Source organism: Hyperoodon ampullatus (genome assembly GCF_949752795.1).
Source record: "Hyperoodon ampullatus genome assembly, chromosome: 14".
Classification (NCBI taxonomy): Eukaryota; Metazoa; Chordata; class Mammalia; order Artiodactyla; family Ziphiidae; genus Hyperoodon; species Hyperoodon ampullatus.
The window spans coordinates 53,205,995-53,228,128 of NC_136927.1; the positions used below are offsets into that span (position 1 = coordinate 53,205,995).

Consider the following 22,134-nt stretch of genomic DNA (forward strand, 5'->3'; position numbering starts at 1 on the left):
GAGATCTGGGGCCAGGGGGAGGAGCGGGGGAGGCACATGGGAAAAAGAAAGGAAAAAAAAAAAAGCCAATTGCACAAAGCCTTCCTCTGGAAAAGCCCAGGCTCGGGGTGGTCGAGAAGTGTGCCTCCTTCCCCACCATGCCCTGGAGCGCTGGCTTTGTGAGGCACAGATAGGGATTCATCCCATTCCCCGTGTGAAAGAGCTGTCTGGGAGAGGAAGAATGGCTGCATCTGGATACGTGTGTGTATGCATATATATAGATATACATATATAATAGGCTATATTAGAAAATTCTCTATGTATAAATATAAAACACTGGTATCCAAACATGACACCACAGCTAACTAAAGTGCTTGACGGAAGTTGGGCATGTGTAAGTATGTAGGTAAAACTATTCATCCTGAGGGAGCTGGGGAAGCAAAAACATGGAGAAAGGGGTGCTGTCCCAAGCCAGGGCACCAAGGGCACTCTGGCCTCGCAAGGCCTCCGCGTCCTGATCACCATCCCACGTCAACACCACGCACGCCTCATCCCCACCTCTGCCCTGCTTTCCCCGCTGTGCTTCCGCCCATGAGCAGAACAGCGTTAGACAGCTGGGCACTGGGGAGTCGTTCCCACAAGGAGCACAGCTCAGCCTGTGCCCCCAGCTTCCTCCGCCCACAGGGTTCGGAGTGAAGGGAGCGCTGGGGGCAGGAGAGGAGGACTCTTGTCATCATAATCAGTAATTTGAAAAATAAAACACCAGGCTCCTCTAGGCCAGGCTCTGCCAGCTCGCCTCCGGGCCCCCTGCCTGGGTGGGGGCTGGAGGAGGAAGGAGGAAGCCTCGGGGTGGCTGACCCGGGAAGCTGCCCTTTTATCTGCAAGCCCCAAGCAAAGCAGTAGCACCTCCACCATCCCCAGACCCCTACCCTGCGAAACAAGACCCATCTGGTCTCAGACCCGCAAAAATGCCACAGGCAAGTGGTCATCGGAGCTCCAGGGAGTAGAGGGGCCCCAGAGAGCAGCCCCCCGGACACAGCGCTACAAGAATGGGTTGGTGTTCGGAGGGCTGCAGGCAAACGGGCTTGATGAGGATCCAGTCTGGAAAGAAACAATCACCACAGATTGTTAGATTAGGGAGAAAAGCTGGAGGCCACAGAAAAAATGCAGCTCAGGATTCCTTTCTCCCTCAAAGTTACTGTGCTGAGGGAAGAGGGAAAATAAGGGAGCTAGAAGGCAAGCGGAGGGGCGGGGAGCGCAGAGGCTCCTTAACTAGCCCCCTCATCCCTGGCTGGGTCAAGGGAGTTTCACGAGGAAGGGGCGTGGTTCCGCCCCACATTGCCCTCTGCTCCTGGAAGGATTCTGTCCCAACCCCCAGAGTGAAAGGCCACACCCACACCAGGCCCGGGCCCTGCACCGGCCACTCACCATGAAGGGGTTGGTGGAGATCCCAGCTGGCTGGCTCAGTGGCCTCTGCCCCAGCTTGGCGGATCCCTGGTCTCCGAAGGAAGAGCCTGGCAGGAAGAGCAAAAACTCAGCTGACGGGAACCCTGCCCCTCGGGGCTGGTGCTGCCCAGCTCACCCGCCTCCCTGCAGGGCAGGCCCAGTTACATCCCAAGGTGGGCAGCCAGCGTGGGCCTCCCCGAAGCCGGGAAGAAACCTGTGGAACAGTCAGAGGACACAGGCAGGTCTGTTGCTTCCCTGGTCTCCCCCTGCTGGTCCAAAAGGGAACTAGCTCAGATGTCTGGCTCCCTAATACATTTCTAATATTCAAAACACACAAACACACACACACACACACACACACAGCAGAGTCCCTGGGGGTGGGAATGGGGTAAGAAAGGAGGGCGCGGTCTGAATCCCTTACCATTCTGCTGCTGAGTCACTGAGGTCGGTGGGGGGAAGAGCGGTGGGGGGAAGGGGCTGGAAAAAGCCCCAGTGGGTGGCACTGTCTGGGGGAAGCCAGGCCCAACACCACTCATCCCAAAGCTTGGCCCTGTGGAGGGAGGGAGGGACATGAGGTAGGTGAGGTTCTGGAAGGTAGGGTGGAGAACAGTTCTTCCTAAGTCCCTCCAAGACACAGAAATGGGATATAGTTTTTCATTACCCAGAGGTACCCAGTGGAAGTACCCGAAATGAGCACGAAACGCTTCAGCGTCCAAGCATCCTGCCAACCCTGCCCTCTCCGGCCTGTGGCCTGTGGCTTGGACAGCAGGGTAGTTATGATCATGGGGTCAGCTTTCTGCCACCTCTTAAACCGCATAAGTCAAAGCAAATTACCAGCCTTCTCTGCCTCAGTTCTCTCATCTCTAAAACGGGGGACCATGCCTATCTCCTCGGACTGCTGTGAAAATTAAATAACGGATGTAAAGCCCTAAGCGTTGGGCCTGCCACGTGGGTCAGCTTGGTAGCGAATATTATTCTCTCTTCCTGGCCTGAAAGGTTTTAGAGGAACAACCAAAAAACAACAAAAAAACTAAGGGGGGCATGAGTGTGAGTTTGGAGAAAGAAAAGCAGAGGCAGGGGCTGGGGAGGGGCAGGAGACCACAGGACTCCAGCTGAGGAGGGCAGGGAACAGGGCCATGGTTTCAGGTGGGACACAGAAGGGAAGGAGGCTGGGCTCCCAGAGGGAAACTGAGGGTTGGAGAAAAAAGAATCACCACCACTACCAGTTAGCATTAACCCTTCGGAACTAGCTCAGGGAAGTGGCAGCCTGTCTTTTCTAACTCCGAAATTCTGATTTGATGACTTGGGGGCCTCTAGTTTTTGCCCACTAGGTGGACTGGAAATTAAACCGGTCTGGCCTGGGCTGGTGTCTGGAGAGAGTCAGGGCCAGGGGACAGTCGGGGAGGCTTACCTGTGGCCAAGCCATTGGGCTGGAAAGGGTTGGTGGAAGGCAGCTGGCCGTGAGCAGCAGGTGTGGTGAAAGGGTTGAAGGCTGCTCAGGGTGGAATGGGGTAGAGGGGGGATGAAGAGCTGGTTATTTTTTTCTCATTTGGTTAATATCATGATAACTGAGCATTCCTCTAAATCCTGGTGTGCATCTCTCCCCACTCCCCTCCCTCCAGAGTCCCCAATTTCCTCTTGGCCTTAGATCCCCTCCCTGGGTCTCTACACGCAAGACTCACCTCCAAAGGAGAGCCCTGTGCTTCCGCCTCCGCCAGTGGTGGCCGACTGGAGCGTGGGGACCTGGCTGGCCATCCTGAACATGCTGTGATATGGGGAGAAAAGTCGGCATGCACATCATCTAGCACCAAGGAGGTGAGCTGGGCAAGGAACTAGGAGATGGCAAACTCTGACCTGCCGGACGGGCGGAGCCGAATGGGCTGGTATAAGCAAGGCCAGGCTTTCCTGGCCGGCTCTCCTGCCCGATGGCACGCTCCCCAACATCTGGACCTACCTGCTAGGGATGCCTCCAGCTGATGCCCCGGGTCCCAGGAGGCTGCCTGTATCTGCAAGGCTGTTGGGCTGACTGGCAGGTGCCAGAGGAGAGGCACAAAATGGAGTCCCCTGGCTGCTCCCTGGGCAGGCACAGGAAGTAAAACAGGGGGTGCTGGCATGAGACAGGACGGAAAGGGCAGGAGGAGAGATGGAGGCAGGGGTGCAGTGGAGGGGGAGGGGAGGGATGGCACCAACGGGGTCCTCTGAGGCAGCCCGTCCTTCCCCCGGACCGGATCGCCCAGTCCAGGAGGGTTTGTCTCCCATCGAGAATTCTAGGCGACGTGAGACTCAGCCCTTCTCAATCTCCCGAGCGCTCAAGACCGCCACCGCAGAGAGAAAAGCATTTCCTCCTCCTCGTCCAGGTCACCGTCCCTCCTGCTCTAGTTTGGCTTACACTTCCTTTTTCCTTAAGAGATGGAGACGTCTGTCTTTTGCCTAAACCACCATTTCCATTTATGAATAAATCATATGAAGGGGCAGGTAGAGGGGTGGGGGAGGAGCTGTGAAGGGCAGAAAGGCTCAGGGACACTTGGGTGACTCGGGGAACGTGGAGATGGCACTGGAGGTGCTGAGCATAAATCTCCGGCCTCGCCAGCACCCTTCCCACTCCTATCGAGCAGCCTGCTCCCCTCTCAGGAGCCCCCTGACGCCACGACCTCAGATCAGGGCTGGGACGCACTGCCCACGGGGCAGGGCCGACAGCAGGGCTCTCCTGCCCTCCCTGGTGTTCATAGTCAACATGGAAGAGCCTCACAGGGGAAGTTTACAGAACAGCCCTCGGGCGAGTTAGGGTTAGGGTCCAATCAGCAACCTGGTCTCACAGGACGAGGCCTGAGGCCCTGTCATTTTAAGAAAGCCTCTTTTTCTAAGTCTCATTTGTAGTGTGGGGTCCTGCCAACTACTCTGGGCTACAGTGAGGGTAAAATGAGGCTACAAATGGGGAAAAGCTTGATTTTTCTGAGTGCTGGAAGACTCTTTGTTACCGAAGGGAAACACACTTTACATAGTGCCCGCCTCCTGACGGTGCTCCGGAAGGGTGTGCTGAATGAACAGCTGAACAGGCAGAGGGAGAACTGGATTCCAGTTGTGGCTCTGCCACCTGCTACAGCTGTGACTCCAGCAAACCCTCTCTCTCACTCTCCGGAGCCCACTTTTGTTTTTGCTCCCCAACCCCGCCCCCTGTAGGGTGGCTGTAAAGGCCCTCTGAGATAAGTGTTTTGAAATCTATAAAGCATAACACAAACGTGAGGCATTATCATACGTATAAGATACTACTTTCAGGGTCAGAGAAGCAAGACATGGTCTCAAAGGAAACACAGGATGGCTGGCTAAGATGGTAAACACGAGTGGAAAGGGCCCAACCCACGGCCCTCAGCTCTGGCCTTTCCACGCTGCCTTGAACAAGCGGCCTTGCCCATGGCCTTGGCCTGCTAACGCCTACTCACCCTGCAGGCTTAACAGAACCATGTCTTCCATGGGCCTTCCTGACCCCAGTGTTTGATCCTGGTTTTCCTCTCCTAGCACCTTGTTCTTTTCCTTCCTAGCACTTGACATATGTATAGTGATGTATTTTTGTTTATTTCTGTATCAACTGGGTCCCCACTAGACCAATTCCACTACCAAAAATTCCCTTACAGATATAACTTGCCAATGTGCCGAAGCAGGGTTATTAACTGCAGCGCTGTTTAACAGCAAAAGACGAACATCCTTAATATTCAACAACAGGGAACTGAGTAAATTATGGTCTAGACCTAAGTTGGACAGTGGTGCAGCTATACAAAAGAATGAGGAAGCTCTTAATGTACTAATAAAAAAAAACTAGGGCTTCCCTGGTGGCGCAGTGGCTGAGAGTCCGCCTGCCAATGCCGGGGACGTGGGTTCGCGCCCTGGTCCGGGAAGATCCCACATGCCGCGGAGCGGCTGGGCCCGTGAGCCATGGCCGCTGAGCCTGCGCGTCCAGAGCCTGTGCTCCGCAATGGGAGAGGCCACAACAGTGAGAGGCCCGTGTACCGCAAAAAAAAAAAAAAGAGTAAGTGAAGGCTACTGACCCCTTTCCCCAGAGGCACAGCTGTGGAGAGGTGAGACGAGAGACCAGCGTGGATCAGGCTGCAGAGACATTTTGTAGGACGGGAACTTGAAGTGTATTTGTGGGAAAAAGGGGACATGCCGGTAGAGGTGGAGAAAGTGGAGGTGAAATTCAGATAGGAAAGCTGATGGGACCAAGCCCTGCAGAAAGTGGGAAAGGACGAGGGAGGTAACCTTCACAAGGGAAGATACTTCTCTTTCTCAGACATGAGAGGAAGAAGAGGGAAAGGAAAAGATAAAGACACAAGGCAAGGAAGGAAATGGCAGGGTCGGGGTGGTTCTCAAATCCGCGTTGCTCCCTGGTCCCCTCAAACCTCAGCCCTGGTTTCTTGTCAGTACAGTTTTGGGCTTTCTTCTGAGCACCCCAGAACTATAATGTGGATCTTCCTTTTCTAAAGGGCGAGGCTGCTGTGTTTATCCAAACCCCTCTGTTAAGGGTATCTTCCCGGTGCCAGGCACGGAGCATACCAGATGGGGATGGGGGACCGGCTGTAACGCGGAAGAGCCGAGAAGCCAGCAGGGAAGCCGAGTGCCCAGGGCCTGCCTGTGAGGTTCCAAGGATGGGCTGCTTCTGGAGAGCCAGCACTCAGGGGACAGTGCTCTCCTCAGCCCCTCCCTCCCCAACCCCTGGGCTTTCCTGAGGGACAGCGCTAGGCTGTAGCCACTGCGAGCCCTGGTCTTCAGTCCTCTCGCACCCACGGGCTGTGGGGAAGGCTGGGAAGCCACCAGGGCGGTGGTGGATCTTCGGCTTCTCAGACCCCAGGCCTTTCCTTTGTCCGACGGACTTGAGGTACATGGACTTTCTCAGCGGACACAGCTCTCCGTCCTTACTGGGGTCCGACTCCTCAGTCTTGCTCTGGGCCCTTGGGTCAGGGTGCTCCCCTCAGTGGGGACCAGGCTCTCCACCGAGGGCGGGGAGAGAGTGCTGTGTGCCTCCTGGCTGGCGCTAGAGGGCAGAGCCGGCCCTGGCTCAGGCAGGCTGGGCTCCCTGCACCGAGGGCGCGTCCTCAGAAAGGAGGCCGACGCTCCCAATACCTGTGCTCCTTTGCTTCCTATCCACTGCCAGAGCCTCACTCCACAGGGCGGGATTAGTAGACTTGCCTTCTAACAGTTTCAGGGGAAACTGCACTTTTAGAAATGCCCCCTTCTCCATACTCCCCCCTCAGATATATAACAGTACAACCAGCCTTGTCAGAAGAGACATCCACCTCTCACCCAAATCTTCCTACTTCCTCCCCAGTGGTTCCTCACGTCACACTCACAGAAACACCCTCGTGGTCATGGTGTGGCTGGGAATGAATGGGATCTGCCACTGATCACACATTTGATTTTGGCCAAGCTGAGCCAGTTTCCTCAGCTGCAAAACAGAGATCTTTCTTTCCTCATGGAGATGATACGGGGGTGCTCCCCAAGCACCGTCAGCACTGGTGGGCTCTGGGTCTGGCCGTGGGCTGTCTGCTTCTTGAGATGAGCAGACACTGGACAAACGGTCCATCCCAGGTTCAGCCTGGGATGGCTCCAGGGCTGACACCTCCCTTCTCTCCTTTAAAGCTTGGCACTTTAAGCACTCCCTTTAAACTAATCAGTTGCGCTAGGAATGCATCTCTGAACCAACCAATTTATAACCACCTTGTAATAGGCTGTTTCCTTTCCAGATCCCGTTCCTGGGAATAGTTCCCTCTTGCTAAATTGAATATTCCTGTACCAGTATACATGTTTGCCAACAGCATACAAAAGGGCCTATTTCCCCACACAATACTGGCCATTATTAATCTTTAAAAATTTTGTGAATATAATGTGCGCAATTACTATCTTATTCTAATTTGTGTTTTCCCTGATTAGTTAGATTGAGGACATTTTCATGTTTTCTGGGTATTATCTGCTTCTATCCCTTGTCCATTATTCTAGTCTTTCTTATTAATAGGAGTTTAAAAAGGCACATTATGGTTATTAGCTTTTTGTCTGTTTTCCATGTTGTAAGTACGTGTCTTCTCCTTATCTGCTTCATGCCTTTAAGGACATGAAACGTTGTGTGGGGACAATTTTTAGGACATCTTTTACCATATAGAATAACATGACCTATGCAATTTCTCCTTGTTAGAATTTATGGAGATTTTGTTTCCCAGTATATGGTCAAATTATAAAAGGGTTATATGTTTGAAAATAATATATATTCTGTATTTTTGTTACAAAGTTCTACTTATACTTCTTAGGTCATACTTGTTAAAGTGTTCCTCAAATAGTCAACTCTCTTCCCTCCTTGTCTATCTACTCCACCTATGAATCTTGTGAGAGGATCTATTATAGTCTCCATCTGTTGGTTTATCAGATTTTCTTTCTAATAGTTTTTGCTTTATGGATTTCAATGCTACTCTGTCAGTTACTTTAAGTTCACAATGTGAGAACTCTGCTGTGAATTTTAACTTCTGTCAATATAAAATGTCTCTTCTTGTTCCATTCAAAAAATTAAAGACAAGAGCAACAGTGGGAGGCGGGGGCGCTGTGGGCAGAGCAGAGTCAGCAAGTCTGTGCTGTGGGCTGGGCTCTGCTGGGCTGTGGGCTGCACGACTAGGGAAACTGCTAACTGCCTCCTTTGTTAAAGGCTAAATTTGAGGGGTTCCTTCCAGACCTCAAAACTCTAGGGTCAGAGGACCTGAGACAGAGGCTTCTGCCTTGGGTCAGCTGTGGAGTGGGAGGAATAACTTACCGAAGCTGTGACTTCCAGTTAGCATCCGACTGGCTGGCAGTGAGGGTGGGGCAGGGAAAGGGCAGATAGGTGGGGAGAAGAGAGAGAGTGTCAGTCACTGGCCATCCCCAGACATCTGTCCTCACAGCGCTCCAGCTGCCCTCCTGTGTGCAGGATGTCCAAAGGAAGGAGGCAGCCCGAAAGCTCTGAAGCCTGATTGATGTCTGGGAGCTTCGGGAGGGACCAAGTGCTTTAGGGGCCTTTAGACTCTCCTTCCATCCCACAGGAACAACACGACGCAGAGCTGGCAGGCTTCTGCTCTAAGAGGGATGCCTGAGGACTTCTGGAGACCACCTAGGACACTGACCCAGCCCTTGCCCTGGGGGCCCTCTCGGGGAAAGGTCATGTCCATTCTCATGTTTTCTAGGACTCGGGTCTCCACTGCTTCCCAGTCAGCGACCTCCCAGTGCACAGCCTGCACAACTCCTGATGCAGTTTTAGCCATTTCCTTACATGAAGAAAGAGAACAGAGCCCCTTCTTCCTGACAAGAACCTCATCAGACTCCTCTCATCCTTTCCTGGAGCTTCTCCTCTTTGTGCGGTACTTTGGGTGGGTGTGGATGTGAATGCAGGGTGATGTATGGGTGTGGACAGTGGGTCACAGTTGCAAGCAAGGAAGCCAGAGGGGCAGAGCTTACCTGGGGGTGCTGGCTGGGCCTGGAACGGGGCTTGGCCAGCTGGAGGCATGCTTCCAAATGCAGAAGAGCCAGGGCTACTGCCAAAGGCATCGAAGTTGGCAAAGCCCCCATGGGAAGGCGTCTGGCCTATAGGTGGAGAGAATATAAAGGTTACGTTTATATATGATGTATATGTAATCCATATCACACGGACTAGTTCTGAAGGCCAAGGGCTGCTCAATGGGACATTTGCCTTCCTGCAGGGTCCTCTTCAGAGGGAGTTGGCAGGAGCCTGGGGCAGAGAGCCAGACACATGCAGGGGGAAAGGGCATCTCAGAGGCCTCCAAGTTCACTCCCCAGTTTTTATCCTTACTCCGTGAGGCATTGACATTTTTGTCAGGGCCTAGTTTAGGCGGAATCATGGAAAAAGATTTTGCTGGGGGCAAGGGCTTTAAAAAGGAAAAAGGGAAACTAGATAATCTCTTGGTTCCACCCTCTACTGGCTACTGCTGGCCTTCGGGAAGAGGGCAGGGGAAGTGGAACCTGTGACAATCCCCTTGCCCCATTTTAACAGAGAGAGAAACTAAGAAAAAGGCTCTTTCCAGTGCTCTAAGAGGGAGGGCTGGGAGCCCCCAACTGACATGCTTTCTGGTCAAACTCCCCAAACTAATCCCGGCTGTAATCCCGGCTGTACTCATCTGACCCCCACCCTCCCAGCCGTGATACTTCAGAATTACCATCACGTTCATTCCTGTGCAGCGAGCTAGGGCCGAGTGAATTCCTTGTGTGATGGGGACGTATGTTGTAGGAAGGTTCTCTTCCCAAGTCCCACTTACCCCCAAAGGCTGGGAATGCAGCAAAAGTTGGTGCCACCTGGGGAGCAGCAAAGGGGTCTCCGCCGATGTCGGCCAGCAGGTCAGTACTGGCTTTCTTGACCGAGGAGGGGGGAGGTGGCTGAGAGCTCCGGGGCTGGGACGTCCGGGGCTGAGACTGACTGACAGACTTGGAGGAGAAGGCAGTACATATAGCACTCGGAATCCCAGCCATGACCCAGGCCCTTGCATGGCTCCCCGGGCTGCCCCCAGATAGGCGAGTGGAGAGAGAAGAGAGGCAGAAACTACCCTCAACCGAGAGGGCTCCCGGGCGCAAGGTGCCTGAGCCCTTCTCATCCCTAATTCCTCTGTCCTCTCAGTGCAGCACCTCCCGGAACCACGTATTTTAGAGTACGTTAGTCAAGGCAACCCTGAGATACACAGGGATGTCGCCCAACAGCCCCTCCTCATCTTTCCCAGGCGCCTGAAGCAGTGTCCTGGCCCCTGTTTTTCCTTGGAGGAGTGGTCACGTTTGAAGTTGATACTCTGACTTCCCTAAATACCACTTCCTGTTGGGGTCTTTCTTCCAAAACATACAGATCCAAGGTGAGCGATGCAAGACATGGGAACAGCAGGGCTGAGAATCTGCTCACACCTCTTGGACCGTCGTCTGCTAAGTTCAGGCGTTTGGATTTAGGAAACTGATACCCCTGTCTCCCAAATCCCAAAATAAGTTGCAGGGCGCATCTGAGAGTTACCTGGCTGGAAGTGGAGGCAGCGGCCGAGAGAGACGGCACAGGATCCCCCAGAAGTGTCCGTGGGGGCTTCCCTTCCGGAATGGAGCCCTGGATGGCGGTGGAGGTGCCGCCTTTGGTATAAGTGGGCCCTTTGACTTGGTCTGGGGGGACATACCTTGGAGAGAGAATAGTTAGGCTAAGAGGAGAGGGGTGAAACCTTGGACCTTGCTCAGCTTAGGTGCTTGAGAAAACACAGGTTACAGCAGTCAAAGTCCTTTCTCACTTTCCCTACTGATTCTCTTTTTTGAACTAAAGGGAATTTAGCAACTTAGCAAAGTTCTGCCTAACTTGAGCTTCCCCTTTACTGTCAGATGCTCATTTTTTTCCTGCAGGGATGTTCAGTTGGCTCTGGCTTGTGCCGGTCTTCCCCTCATCTCTCCCTCCTCTCTCTGACACATCAAACCATCTGGGTTTCAAGTAATAACACCTGCAATCATGCTGAGCAACAGGTGATCCTATTTTCCAACTTCCTACTCAAGGACCCCCTTTTATTTCCTGGGAGTGTCTTCAGGTTCCTCCTTCTCTGCCACCTCATCTTCTAAGTGCTCACGATCTATCCTGCCGGCTGCTGCACCTTCTGATCAAATCCCCTTCCACTCCAGTGGATGCGGTCTCTACTCCGGATGTATCTTCTTTATCCCGAGGACCGCCCCCTGAAGGGACTCCAAAATTCTGTTTTATCCACACCAGTCTCCTTGCTCCCTGAATTCTCTTCTCCACCCCAGAGTTACCCCCAACCGTGCACACCCCCCCACCCCAGAAATCGAACAATAGGAAGTGACACCTGGGGAGAGAAAAGGCAAGAGAGAACAGAGATGCTGTTTCCTCAGCAGGAAAACAGGGGACATATGAATCACAGGTTAAAAGCGAAGCTAGAGGACATGTGCTCCCAGCCACCTCTCTCCATAAATGAGATCAGCTGAGCTATAAAAATGAACCCAAACTCCCTAGTGGGGGCCCTAGCTCTCCCCTCCAACCAGTCTACTGTCTCCCCAAAAGAGGGGACATCAAATCTGCAAGGTTAGTGACCAAGAGCAAGTTGTTCTTTCCTGTACCTTTGTTATTTTGAAGTCAGAATTCGGCCCTAACTGAATCTGAAGGGAACAGACTCAACCCTTGTCTAGCCTTTGAGAGAAGCCCCAGTTCAGCTCTGGAAACTGGACTGTAAGATGAAGTGTGTCTTGGACACATGTCTCCAGAGCAATCTCTTTCCTCCTCCTTACCATCTCTTCTTCTCATATTTTTCCTGGAGAAACTCCTTCACCTTCTGAGGATCCCTGGAATCTGGTATTAAAGATGTCCGAGCATCGAAAAGACCCAGCCAAATCTTCCTGCAAACCTAAAGGAATGAAGTCAGGTGGCAGAGGAATTGGGGCAGAAAGCATGAAATGGGAGTCGAACCATTTCCAGCTCATTCATCAATAGACATTTATCAAGCATGGACACAATGTGAGGATCTGGGTACACCTACAAAACAGACATGATCCCTGTCCTCGCAGAGTGGATCATCTAACGGGGAGGTCATGCCTTAGATAAATAAAAATACATTTATAATGACACACTGTGACACATCTTGTGAAAGAAAACAGAGGGCCATGAGAACTAAGGGGGACTAAATTTGGATGGAGGTGGGGTCAGGAGCAATTTTCAGAACTGTGGCTTCCAGAACACCCCCTAGAGGCCCTTGTTTGCACCCTCCAAGTTAAGTCTGTCACCCATAAGCTAGGGGTACTTCTGACACCAAGGCTGGCATCTTCCCACCAGCAGATTTAGCTGGAGAAGGGGTTTAACTCACTTTCAAGTAAATGACATGGCTTAGACCCAGTTGCCGAGGCTCCAGTCAGCAGAGCTGGCTCCAGGAGCTCTTGCTCAGAGGGCCCAGCCCAGTCAACCCTGAACGCTCATCACTGTGGAGCATTTCCTCCCTCGAGTGCCCAGGGGCCACCCCCGACAGAGATTTTGCTTCTTCCCCTGATTCTTCCAACAAGGGGCCTGGACAAACCCCAAATTTTATAACTAAGAGTCTGTAAATGTACACCTGGACATAAGTTAAGATACCTTACATACTAAAAAATAAGGGAAACTCGAGCAAAAAAGAAAACTGTAGGGCTTTTCTATACTCTTGAGGCAAAGCTCCACCGACAGATAGGGCAACTGCAGCCTGGAACCCTTCCGTCTGGGGTGGCTCACCTCGTTTCCACGGGATTGCAGGAACACTACCTCAGGCTCAGTGAAAGTTGTCATGGAGATGGACTTGACACGATGAGGGGGGTTCAGGCCTCTCCTGTGGGAGACAAATAGAAAAAAAGAGAAGTAGAATGCCACTAGCACTGCAGGTCTGTTTATGGGAGGAGAGGGAGGGGGAAAGGATAAAACCACACGTACATGAAACTCTCTGACTGAAGCTACTTCCTAATTCAAGGAAAGGAGGGAGGCAAGAATGTTCTGGAGGCTTCTCATGAGAGACAGGGAACCCCAGTCATTCTGGAGAGGAAGGTAGAGCCTGCCCATCCAGAAGCCTCCTCTACCTCGGCTCAGACCACAGCAGCTGAGTGTTCAGGCTGAGGGGGTACTTCTGGGAACTCTGGCATGGGGCCATTTCCCGTTTCCTGCTTCATCATTGTTTGAGACCTACAGCACATCCTCAGGGTCCCAGAGCCCATGGAGACACAAATCCCTCATGCATGAGGGAAAGCAAAAATGAAGGCCCATGACTATCCCTGATAATACCAACATAGATAAGATTTGGAGACAAGAGTCCCTAGGCTGGCTGCTCCCCCTCTGGACTACACAGGAGGGCGGTGTGGTGGAGGGATGGAGCGGGCCCCTCTTTTTAGGGAGTGATCTCTGGGAAAAGAAGTATTCCAGACTTTCTTTCACTTCTAGATCTTTCAACGAAGCAGGAGGAAGTCAGGTTCAATCATGAGTATGAGACGGGCATGAGTCAGGAACATATACCCTGTAGGGATGCTTCTGTACCAGCTCTGTGTATTCTGTTAACTCCCTGGGAGTCCAGCTCTGCCCACAGATGCCCTGTGGAGATTACAGCTGAGAAGGCTTCCTCGCCCCCACTCAGCTGCCCTCCAGAGTGCTCTAACGGGAGCCTGGGGCCAAGCCAGGCAGGCTTTCCTTACCTTCAGTTTTACGCTAGTCTGAACCTATGGCCCTCATCACATGAAAACACAACTGGCTGAACCAAAACAAATAAATTAGACCCTGGGGTCAGGAGTGAAAGACCATGGGCACACGCAAGAAAGACAGTCTCAATTGATAAGGCCTCTTCTGGTTTTCACTCCCCTGGAAAAAATGGGCAAAGCAAGACGTGAAAATAAAAGTAACTCTAGAATATGGTCCTGGCTGACGCCCTCAGGAAAGCAAACAAAATTTACCAGATGGAAATCTTAAGGAAAGGTGGAGAAAGCACACCTGCAGGCTTACAGGTGCACACGATGAATACAGGTGCCCAGGCGAGCCTGGCAGAACGGCAGTGCGTGGGTTAGCATAAGTGAAGGCAGCCTGGGTGGGGAGAACGGACAGAAGACAGAGTAAAAGGTAAACAGTGAAGGGCAGCTGCTCTTTTGGACAAGTTACCGAGTATGGGATTCTAACCAAGGACAGGAAGGACACTGGAGGCTACAACTGGGGGCGTTTTCAGCAATTCTGATACAAGACTTGGATGGGTTACAAAATACCCCTTTAAAAGATAAGCAATATCAAAGAGGACAGATGCCCTGAGGAAAGATGGGGTGGGGGGACCAAAAGCCAGGCTTTGTAACTCGGTGTCAAACCATAGCTCTTAAACCTGATTTGACCTGAAGACTCTCTTCTGATTGCATTTCAGAGACTCCAGTTTTCTCTCCTAAAGCCTCTCTTATGAGTGGCTTGGTTCTGTTCTGTTCCTGAAGTCCAGACATCCCGCAGTCCAAACATCCCACTTTGATACTCTTTCCCTTGCCCTTTCTCACCTTAACCACTGTGCCCTTCCCCCTGGGATTGCCAGGCCTTTCCGAGGTCTAGCCAGAGCAGACCTCTCGGGCCGCCCTGTCACCTCCCACTGACAAATATTTACTTTGCTAAATAAAACACAAGGCATTGTGTTTGGCACTGTGGGGGATGCAAAAATTATAGGACCTAGTCCTCGATCACTTGCTTCCAAGAAGGAGCCAAGGAGCCCAGAGAGGGTACTTCGCAATGCAGCAGGCACACACAGTCAGATGGGGGAGGACGTGGCACCAGGATGCAGCAGTGAGGGAAGAGAAATGGTCATGGGAAAAGTAAAATGTATTATGTTTACACTAGAAAAACAGATTCTAAGCCTATCACAAAAAGGTCATTGACATTTCCTGACAGGACAACCAGGAACTGTTAGCAAAGTATAAACAGGGAGGTGTGCTTCCTTGGGAGGGGTGGGGGGCAGGGAACTTGACCCACTCATCAGTCTAGAGGGGATGCTTAGAGCAACAGAACTTCCTCTGGCTGGGCTTGGACTGGAGGGGTTTTGAGGCGGGGTGGAGATAGGATAAAGGAAAGGCAGAGAAAAGAAGTGATGGGGCCTCCCTGGTGGCGCAGTGGTTGGGGGTCCGCCTGCCGATGCAGGGGATACGGGTTCGTGCCCCGGTCTGGGAGGATCCCATATGCCGCGGAGCGGCTGGGCCCGTGAGCCATGGCTGCTGAGCCTGCGCGTCCGGAGCCTGTGCTCCGCAACGGGAGAGGCCACGGCAGTGAGAGGCCCGCGTACCACAAAAAAAAAAAAAAAAAAAAAAAAAAAAAAAAAAAAAAAAAAAAAAGAAGTGATGTAGGTGCTTTGGGCCAAATGAATCTGGTGGAACAGGATGTTTCCATAGCACAGGACAAAAAGCACTGCTCTGACCTTGATGTCTGTAGACTGGATCATGTATAACCAGAGCCACGGTTTGGGGGCAGGGAGAGTCTACAAGGCAACACTGCAGCCCAGGAAGAGGGCCTAGTTACACGGCCTATGAGTCAGAGCGTTTGTCTCTGAATCATAGAGAGGCCACTGCTGGCCAAGAGAAGCAATTTAGAAATGAGAGCCCGTCTCTTCCCAGGAGCCGAAATCAAATGGTCTAGGAGTGTTGTGTGTTACCGGGTACAAACCAGGGTCATGCACTGGGCCAGATGGGAATCATTGGCCTGGAACTAAACAGACCCAACTCTCCAACTTGCAGCCAGTCTCCCCACCATAACTCTCAGGTTCTCCCCAAAACAAGAAGTGAGAGCTCAAAGGAGGCACTGCTTTTGGTTATCACAGCAAATCTATTCTATTATTTCTAACCAGGAGGAGCTGGGGAAATAGAGATAAAGGTTATTTGCCCAGAATAGGGCAAGTTTTTCTAGTTGAAGGCAAGTACCTTACTAGGGCTCAAGCCTTCAGCCCAGTCATGACGTCTTTTTCTACTTCAGTTTCTTTTTCACAGGGCACCTAAATGGCACTTGAAGTACTCTGACTCACTCTCTGAAGCACTCTGAATTACTTGGCAAGTGAAGCGACTTGCAGAGATCCTGAAGTCTGCCCAATCCTCCCTCTCTTTGCCTCTCTCCCCTCCCTTTGCTTCTATTAAGCATACTACTATTTCTGCAAATACCACATCCTTTGTTTCTCTGTGGTCATCACCCTCAAACTGGCCCATGTTTTGCTTCTATCTTGCTTCATAGAAGCCTCAAACCTGCTCAGCTGCTCAGATAAGAAGGGTTCTGCCAGGTCGACAGTGGAAAAAAACAGTTCTACCCAGCACCCAAGTTCCTTCATTTGTGCCAGATTTGGACTCGGGCATTCCTTACCTCTGAATATTTGTGTTCAAATTCATACACCCTAGATTGTGTTTCTTTGCCCCTGGGATTCCATTCCTCTGCCTCTGAGCAGGGTTCAGCTAAACCAGGTTAGCTCTTATCTTGGACCCAAACATTACCAAGAAGAGTCCCTCTTAGGAAGGCTCCCCATTACCCTGCTCCAGGGTCAATTTCACTAATTTTAGGGAATTCCTTCCTAACTGAAAGTCCCCTGCTTCGACCCATTTCCTGAAGTTCTTCCTCAGTGACAATAATAAACAGCTGCCCTCATGTTGAGACACGTTGGAATCCTGATACTACCAGCTACCTTCCTCTTCAGGCTCAATCTCAATCCTTTCACATTTTGCCCCCTTTCTTCTCACCCCTTTGGTAATTTATTATTTTCTTAGGAGCTTTTCAAGTTGTCCAAAGGCCCTATACAATAAAATGCCTAAATCTGTAATTTTAGAGACTCTGTCCATCTCTGCCTGGCAGAAGTGAATATGAAAGGAGAGGCGCGGACCTCCCTGGTGGCGCAGTGGTTAAGAATCCTCCTGCCAATGCAGGGGACACAGGTTTGATCCCTGGTCCGGGATGATCCCACATGCCGTGGAGCAACTAAGGCCATGAGCCACAACTACTGAGCCCTCGTGCCTCAACTACTGAAGCCCGTGTGCCTAGAGCCCGTGCTCCATAACAAGAAGCTCGCGTACCGCAACGAAGAGTAGCCCTCTCTCGCTGCAACTACAGAAAGCCCGCGCGCAGCAACAAAGACCCAACACAGCCAAAAATAAAATAAAATAATTTTAAAAAAAAGAAAGGTGGGCCTCCCTGGTGGCGCAGTGGTTGAGAGTCCGCCTGCCGATGCAGGGGATACGGGTTCGTGCCCCGGTCTGGGAGGATCCCATATGCCGCGGAGCGGCTGGGCCCGTGAGCCATGGCTGCTGAGCCTGCGCATCCGGAGCCTGTGCTCCGCAACGGGAGAGGCCACAACAGTGAGAGGCCCGCATACCACAAAAAAAAAAAAAAAAAGAAAGGTGAGGTGTGAGGGGATGGAGGGACAGGACTAAAATAAGGGCAAGGCATATGTCTACCTCTCCAGTCCAGACAGATGGAAAAGTACTGAATTATTGAACAACATACTATACCTTTCCTTCCATGGAGATAAAAATGTTTCGGTTAGGAACAGCTATTAGCGAGCCAGACAGGGAAACTAAGGCACCAGGAGGGTAGCAACTTATCACAAATAAAGAGCTGTCAAGCACATCTCTTGACATCCAGTCCCAGGCTCCGTCCACCTCAATCCTGACTTAATCCCACTGTCAGAATAAAGTTGTAAAGAAGTAGAAGAGACAAACAGCCACTACTGAGCCCTGAAAGATGATGGATTAAAGGATAGACTCCAACAGACAGGTCAGGGAAGCATGTCATGTACTTGGCTGAAAAACTGGGTGTCAAAGACAGTGCCTAGCCCAGATGCCAATGAGATCTCAGGCCTCTCCATCTATTTCCTTTTTAAAGAAAAGTGGTTTATCGATTGAGGCATCCAAGCAAACCAGAACAAGAAGGAACACTGAGGCACTGCTTTGGAAAGAAGTCCTTTTCAGCGGCAATTTTTACCCCCCCCCGGCTTCAAATGGCAGATTTGTCTTCTAGTCGAAGAGTTAGTAGTATAACTGAACAGACAAGCGCATGAATAGATTGGGGAGAGTAAAAGGATCTCTATCCAGGTTAAGGAAATTAGGTATTGGAAGAAAACCAAATGAATAAAACTAGGTCAAATTTGGGACCTACCACTGTGGCAGCATGTATGTAAATTTAGAAACGGCAGAAATTAGCAGCCTCTCTCTCAGGGCCACACACCAACACTGTGAGTTTTTGCTTGAGCTGAGAAAAAATTTCTCATTGAAAAAGACAGCAAGAATGAGCTCACACATGCAGAGCTGAAGGTACAGCCATACCCCCCCCCCCGCACCGACTATTAAAATCTCAATTTTTCTTCAGATCTTGGGAAATTCAACTTTGGCTGGAACACTCAACTTTGTTTTTATCAGTCAATCCAGCCAGATGGGAACCCTGGCAATTCTGCTCACTGCCCCAGAACACTCCAGCCCCCTAAGTGGTCAACATATTTGTAACACACTCAACAGAAAACTGGCTTTCAAAAGAAAGCCAAGCCTCTGTCTCCTTTCTCTGGCTATGATGTGAAGTATGATACTTCAATTTCCTCTCCTTCAGTATCCTCTTTATTTTAAGAAAGAATATTTCTTCTCTTTTCATCATCATAGCTGAGTATGAGCTCTCATCACTCTCTAGCCCATGCTGAGCTTTAGTTTGCTTCGTAAGACTTATCACTACCTGCAATTATATATTTCATGATTTATTTAGAGTCCAAGGCCTCCCCTAGGATGCAAGCTACCTGAAGATGGGACTTTGTCAGTTTTGTTCATTACCACATCTCCAGTGCCTAAAACGGTGTCTGGGGCTTCAAAGACACTCGACAAACATTTGTTGACTGGTAGACTGATGCAAGATATTGGCCTACTACTACGATTTTCGCTAGCACCACAAAATCCAAATCTGTGGGCAAGCAACCGTGTGGATTTAAGACGTTGACTGGTGTATGGGTCACCGTGGAGCCACGCCTCTCCATTGCCTGCTGGGCTGCCTGCTGCCTCCTCACTCTGCAGCCAGCAGTAAGCACGCCCCACCTCACATTCTGCCTATGGCCCACCTGCCAGCTCCCGGCCCTTCCCAAGGTACATCAAAGGACACTGGTAATACTTTGTGAAGACCCCTTTTAAAGCTTTACGTGCTTTGCCCTAGTCCATGCTGTTACAACTCCAATTAACAAAGGAGAAGTACCAAACCACCAGAACCCAGGCAGACGGTCACAGCCAGGGCAACTACAGCTTTCTTGTAGAGTTTCTTCTGACATTTGTCTCTTTATAATCTCAACATGCCTCCAGTTCAGCTTCATTTATTGGTCCAGCTTCTTGACCCTTCACTCTACCCTCACCTCATGCTAACAAACAGCTGGCCTAGCTTCTGATTTCCCAAGCACCAAAATGCGTTCCCTAAAGTCTACCACCTCGAGAATCACTCCGAGTGATTCTCATAATGCTTTACCAAAATACTAAGCAAAAATGTCCTTTTGAGAATCATTTGAAACTAAAAGAAAAGGGGGAGGCTGGTAGACTCCCACCACTTGGTCCTACAGGAACTTAAGTTCCTGAGGAGCTAAGCCCCTAGTTGGAAGTACGTGCGCCACAGACAGAGACAGGCCTCTTGAGGTACTTCTCTATTAAGCAACCTTAGGCCATCGTCAGCCCCACCCACTGTCTGTCCAGATCACAGGAGCTTGACTTTTCACCAGTGAGCTCAACAATAATGAACACAGGGGGAAGTGGTAAAGTTCTGTAAACTGTGCACTGATGTTTAAGGAGTTAACTTGTCCAGCAAAAGAAACCGGGTTTTTAATGTGAGCCAGATCCCTTGGCCCTCCTTCTGTCCTGATTGAGGGACATTCATTATAGAAGGGAAGTGTTGTCTGTGGGATACTTTAAACCAAGATCTATAAAATAATGATAATGATGTCAGCACTTTCCATTTATTCAGCGTTTTAGCTTTCATGCCTTGGCAGCTAACTAGGGGAATGAGTTAACACTGTTTCCTGACATTTTCTTCCTGGGACCTAGCCTCTGATATGCCATCAGTGTTATCCCCCTGCTTCCTTTGACTTCTCTCCAGACTCCGTAATCAGATTTGCCTTTTCATAACAGGATCTTCAGGAATCTGCTCTCTTTGTACTCTGCACTATAAATACTCCTAAACCTTGCTCCTATTCTCCTCAAAGTACTTGTCCCAGTCTCGAGTCTCTATCCTTTGACTTCCTTTGAGCCTCTATCTCAACTTTTGACACATTACTGTTCGTGTTCTAAACCACTATCCCAAGAGCCACAATGCTTTTACTTAGACGAAAGTCAAGTCTATCCTCACAACACACAAGTAAGGTTGATTAAAGCATAGAAGTTTGGCTAAGGAAGTAAGAATTGAATAGAGAAATAGTCCTAAACTGCATGAGGAGACCTGGACCCTCATTTCTGGTCTGCCATGATCATAACTAATATGGAACAACAAATGCTGAAAACAGCAACCCCCATCTGGCATTGGATAAGTTACTAAACCTCTCTTAGCTTCTGTTCTCCCATCTGTCACGCAAGAACAATACCACTCCTTCCTCAGCTCCTGAAGATGTAAGAAGAAACAAGGAAAGCGCCCCTAGTTAAAAATGAAACCAACCAAACTAATGTATTAATACTAAAAAAGTCAAAATAAAGCCCCTGATAAACTTATGAAGATAGACATGCAGGCTTGGCATTAAATGTTAGTCATGCATCTAACCAGATAATTCTCTAAGGGGGAAAAAAGAACCTTACTATATAACCAGAAATCTGGGCTAGAAATCTGTGGCTCTAAATTAGCTCAGGCATGACCAAATTCAGTGCCAGTGCCAAGGTAGCACTGCAGATTATTCAACAACCCCCCCTCCCCCCAAATCTAGAAAGAGTCGCCAGATGTTACTACCAGGAGCAAGCCATGGCAACAAGGAGCTTAAAGGTGTAAATTATTATACTTAAGGATGGCTCATCCAGATCCCCAAACCTCTGGAAAAGTTAAGTTCTCTAACAGGGCAACCCATCAGCATTCATCTCTTAGAATTGTAAGAAATCTCCCTCTGGGTAGCATTCTAAAGCCCTGCAAGATTAGGATTTGTTCCTGAACACTGGAACGTGGCTCTTTACCTGCCATTATCGTTGTGCTGTCAACCTGGGTTAACTTACCTATTTTAAATTGGTTTCTCCGTCTCACAATCCAGGATGGGCACAAGCCAGAAGGAAGAAAGGTACCCCTTCATGTTGAGTCTAGCTTGCTCTACCTCTTTCCTGTTTGCCCTCCACCTACATGAAGTTCCCTTTCAAGGTGTCTATCATTCTCTGGACCCTTAAATATCTAACCCCCACCCGACCACAGTTTCCTTCAATTCTCCCCACTTTCGGATCGCCTCGCCTCCTTTAGGGAGTTTCTCCAGTTCTCACGCTGTCTTTCCTTTCTCCTGCATCGCGACTCCAATCGTTTCTTGTCGCCCCCGTGACACCTCTGCAGCAGACGACCCTCTCGGCACATCCGGCGCGTCCCAGGCCTCCCCGCCGCCCCCGACCTCGGCTCTGTCCCTTCGCCCCGGGTCCCCGCTGTCCTCAACGCCAACTCTCCGCCGCTCCTTCCCGGTCCTCCCCCCGCGCCGGTCCACTCACAGGAGGCCGGAGCAGGTGGTGCAGACGAAGCTGCCCACGGTGATATCCACGTAGGTGACCCCGCGCTGGGCGCACTCGAAGCAGTGGCGGTTCCCGGCCTGGCTGCAGCCTCCCAGCTCCCGCACCCGGCGACACCACACCTCCGAGGCCGCCTCCGCCTCCGCCTTTCCCCCGCCGACCCCGCCACCCGGCCCTGGGCCCTTCTTCGCTGCCATCACCATGGCTGCTCAACCCCTCGGACCTCCTCCCCGCAAGTCAGCAATCGCCCCTTCAACCACTGCCGCCTTCCCGCCTCCTCAGCCGCCCCCGCACGCCCGGCTCCCCTGACAGAAGCTAGGGAGCCGGCGGCAACCGCGCGAGACTCCTCAACCCCCTGCTTCGCCTGTTCTGCACGCTGATTGGCAAGCCTCCTCCACCTCCTCACTCTGATTGGCCCGGCATTGAACGGCCTCGAGTTGCGGGAGCTGCCAACGCCACGCCCCACTGCCTTCAGACCTCAGGCCTCTCGGATTGGGCTGCTGAGACCCTGGCTGCGAGAACTGTGCGTGCTCTCTC

General features: G+C 51.1%; 1 protein-coding gene across 2 annotated transcripts; it reads right to left on the minus strand.

The window, feature by feature from the left end:
* Positions 1-1,020: 1,020 nt before the first annotated feature.
* On the minus strand, positions 1,021-21,800 carry AGFG2 (ArfGAP with FG repeats 2; the record flags this gene model as incomplete). Of its 2 annotated transcripts, XM_079719638.1 has the most annotated exons (13): positions 1,021-1,080; positions 1,408-1,493; positions 1,847-1,975; positions 2,837-2,917; positions 3,108-3,190; positions 3,380-3,500; positions 8,213-8,245; positions 8,890-9,015; positions 9,705-9,870; positions 10,439-10,592; positions 11,701-11,816; positions 12,668-12,761; positions 21,580-21,800. In XM_079719638.1, the coding sequence occupies 13 exons, from the start codon at positions 21,798-21,800 to the stop codon at positions 1,021-1,023; spliced, it is 1,470 nt and encodes a 489-aa protein (XP_079575764.1). The 2 variants fall into 2 exon arrangements, with proteins under 2 accessions (XP_079575764.1, XP_079575765.1); XM_079719639.1 differs by lacking the exon at positions 8,213-8,245.
* Between the last annotated feature and the right edge of the window lie 334 nt (positions 21,801-22,134).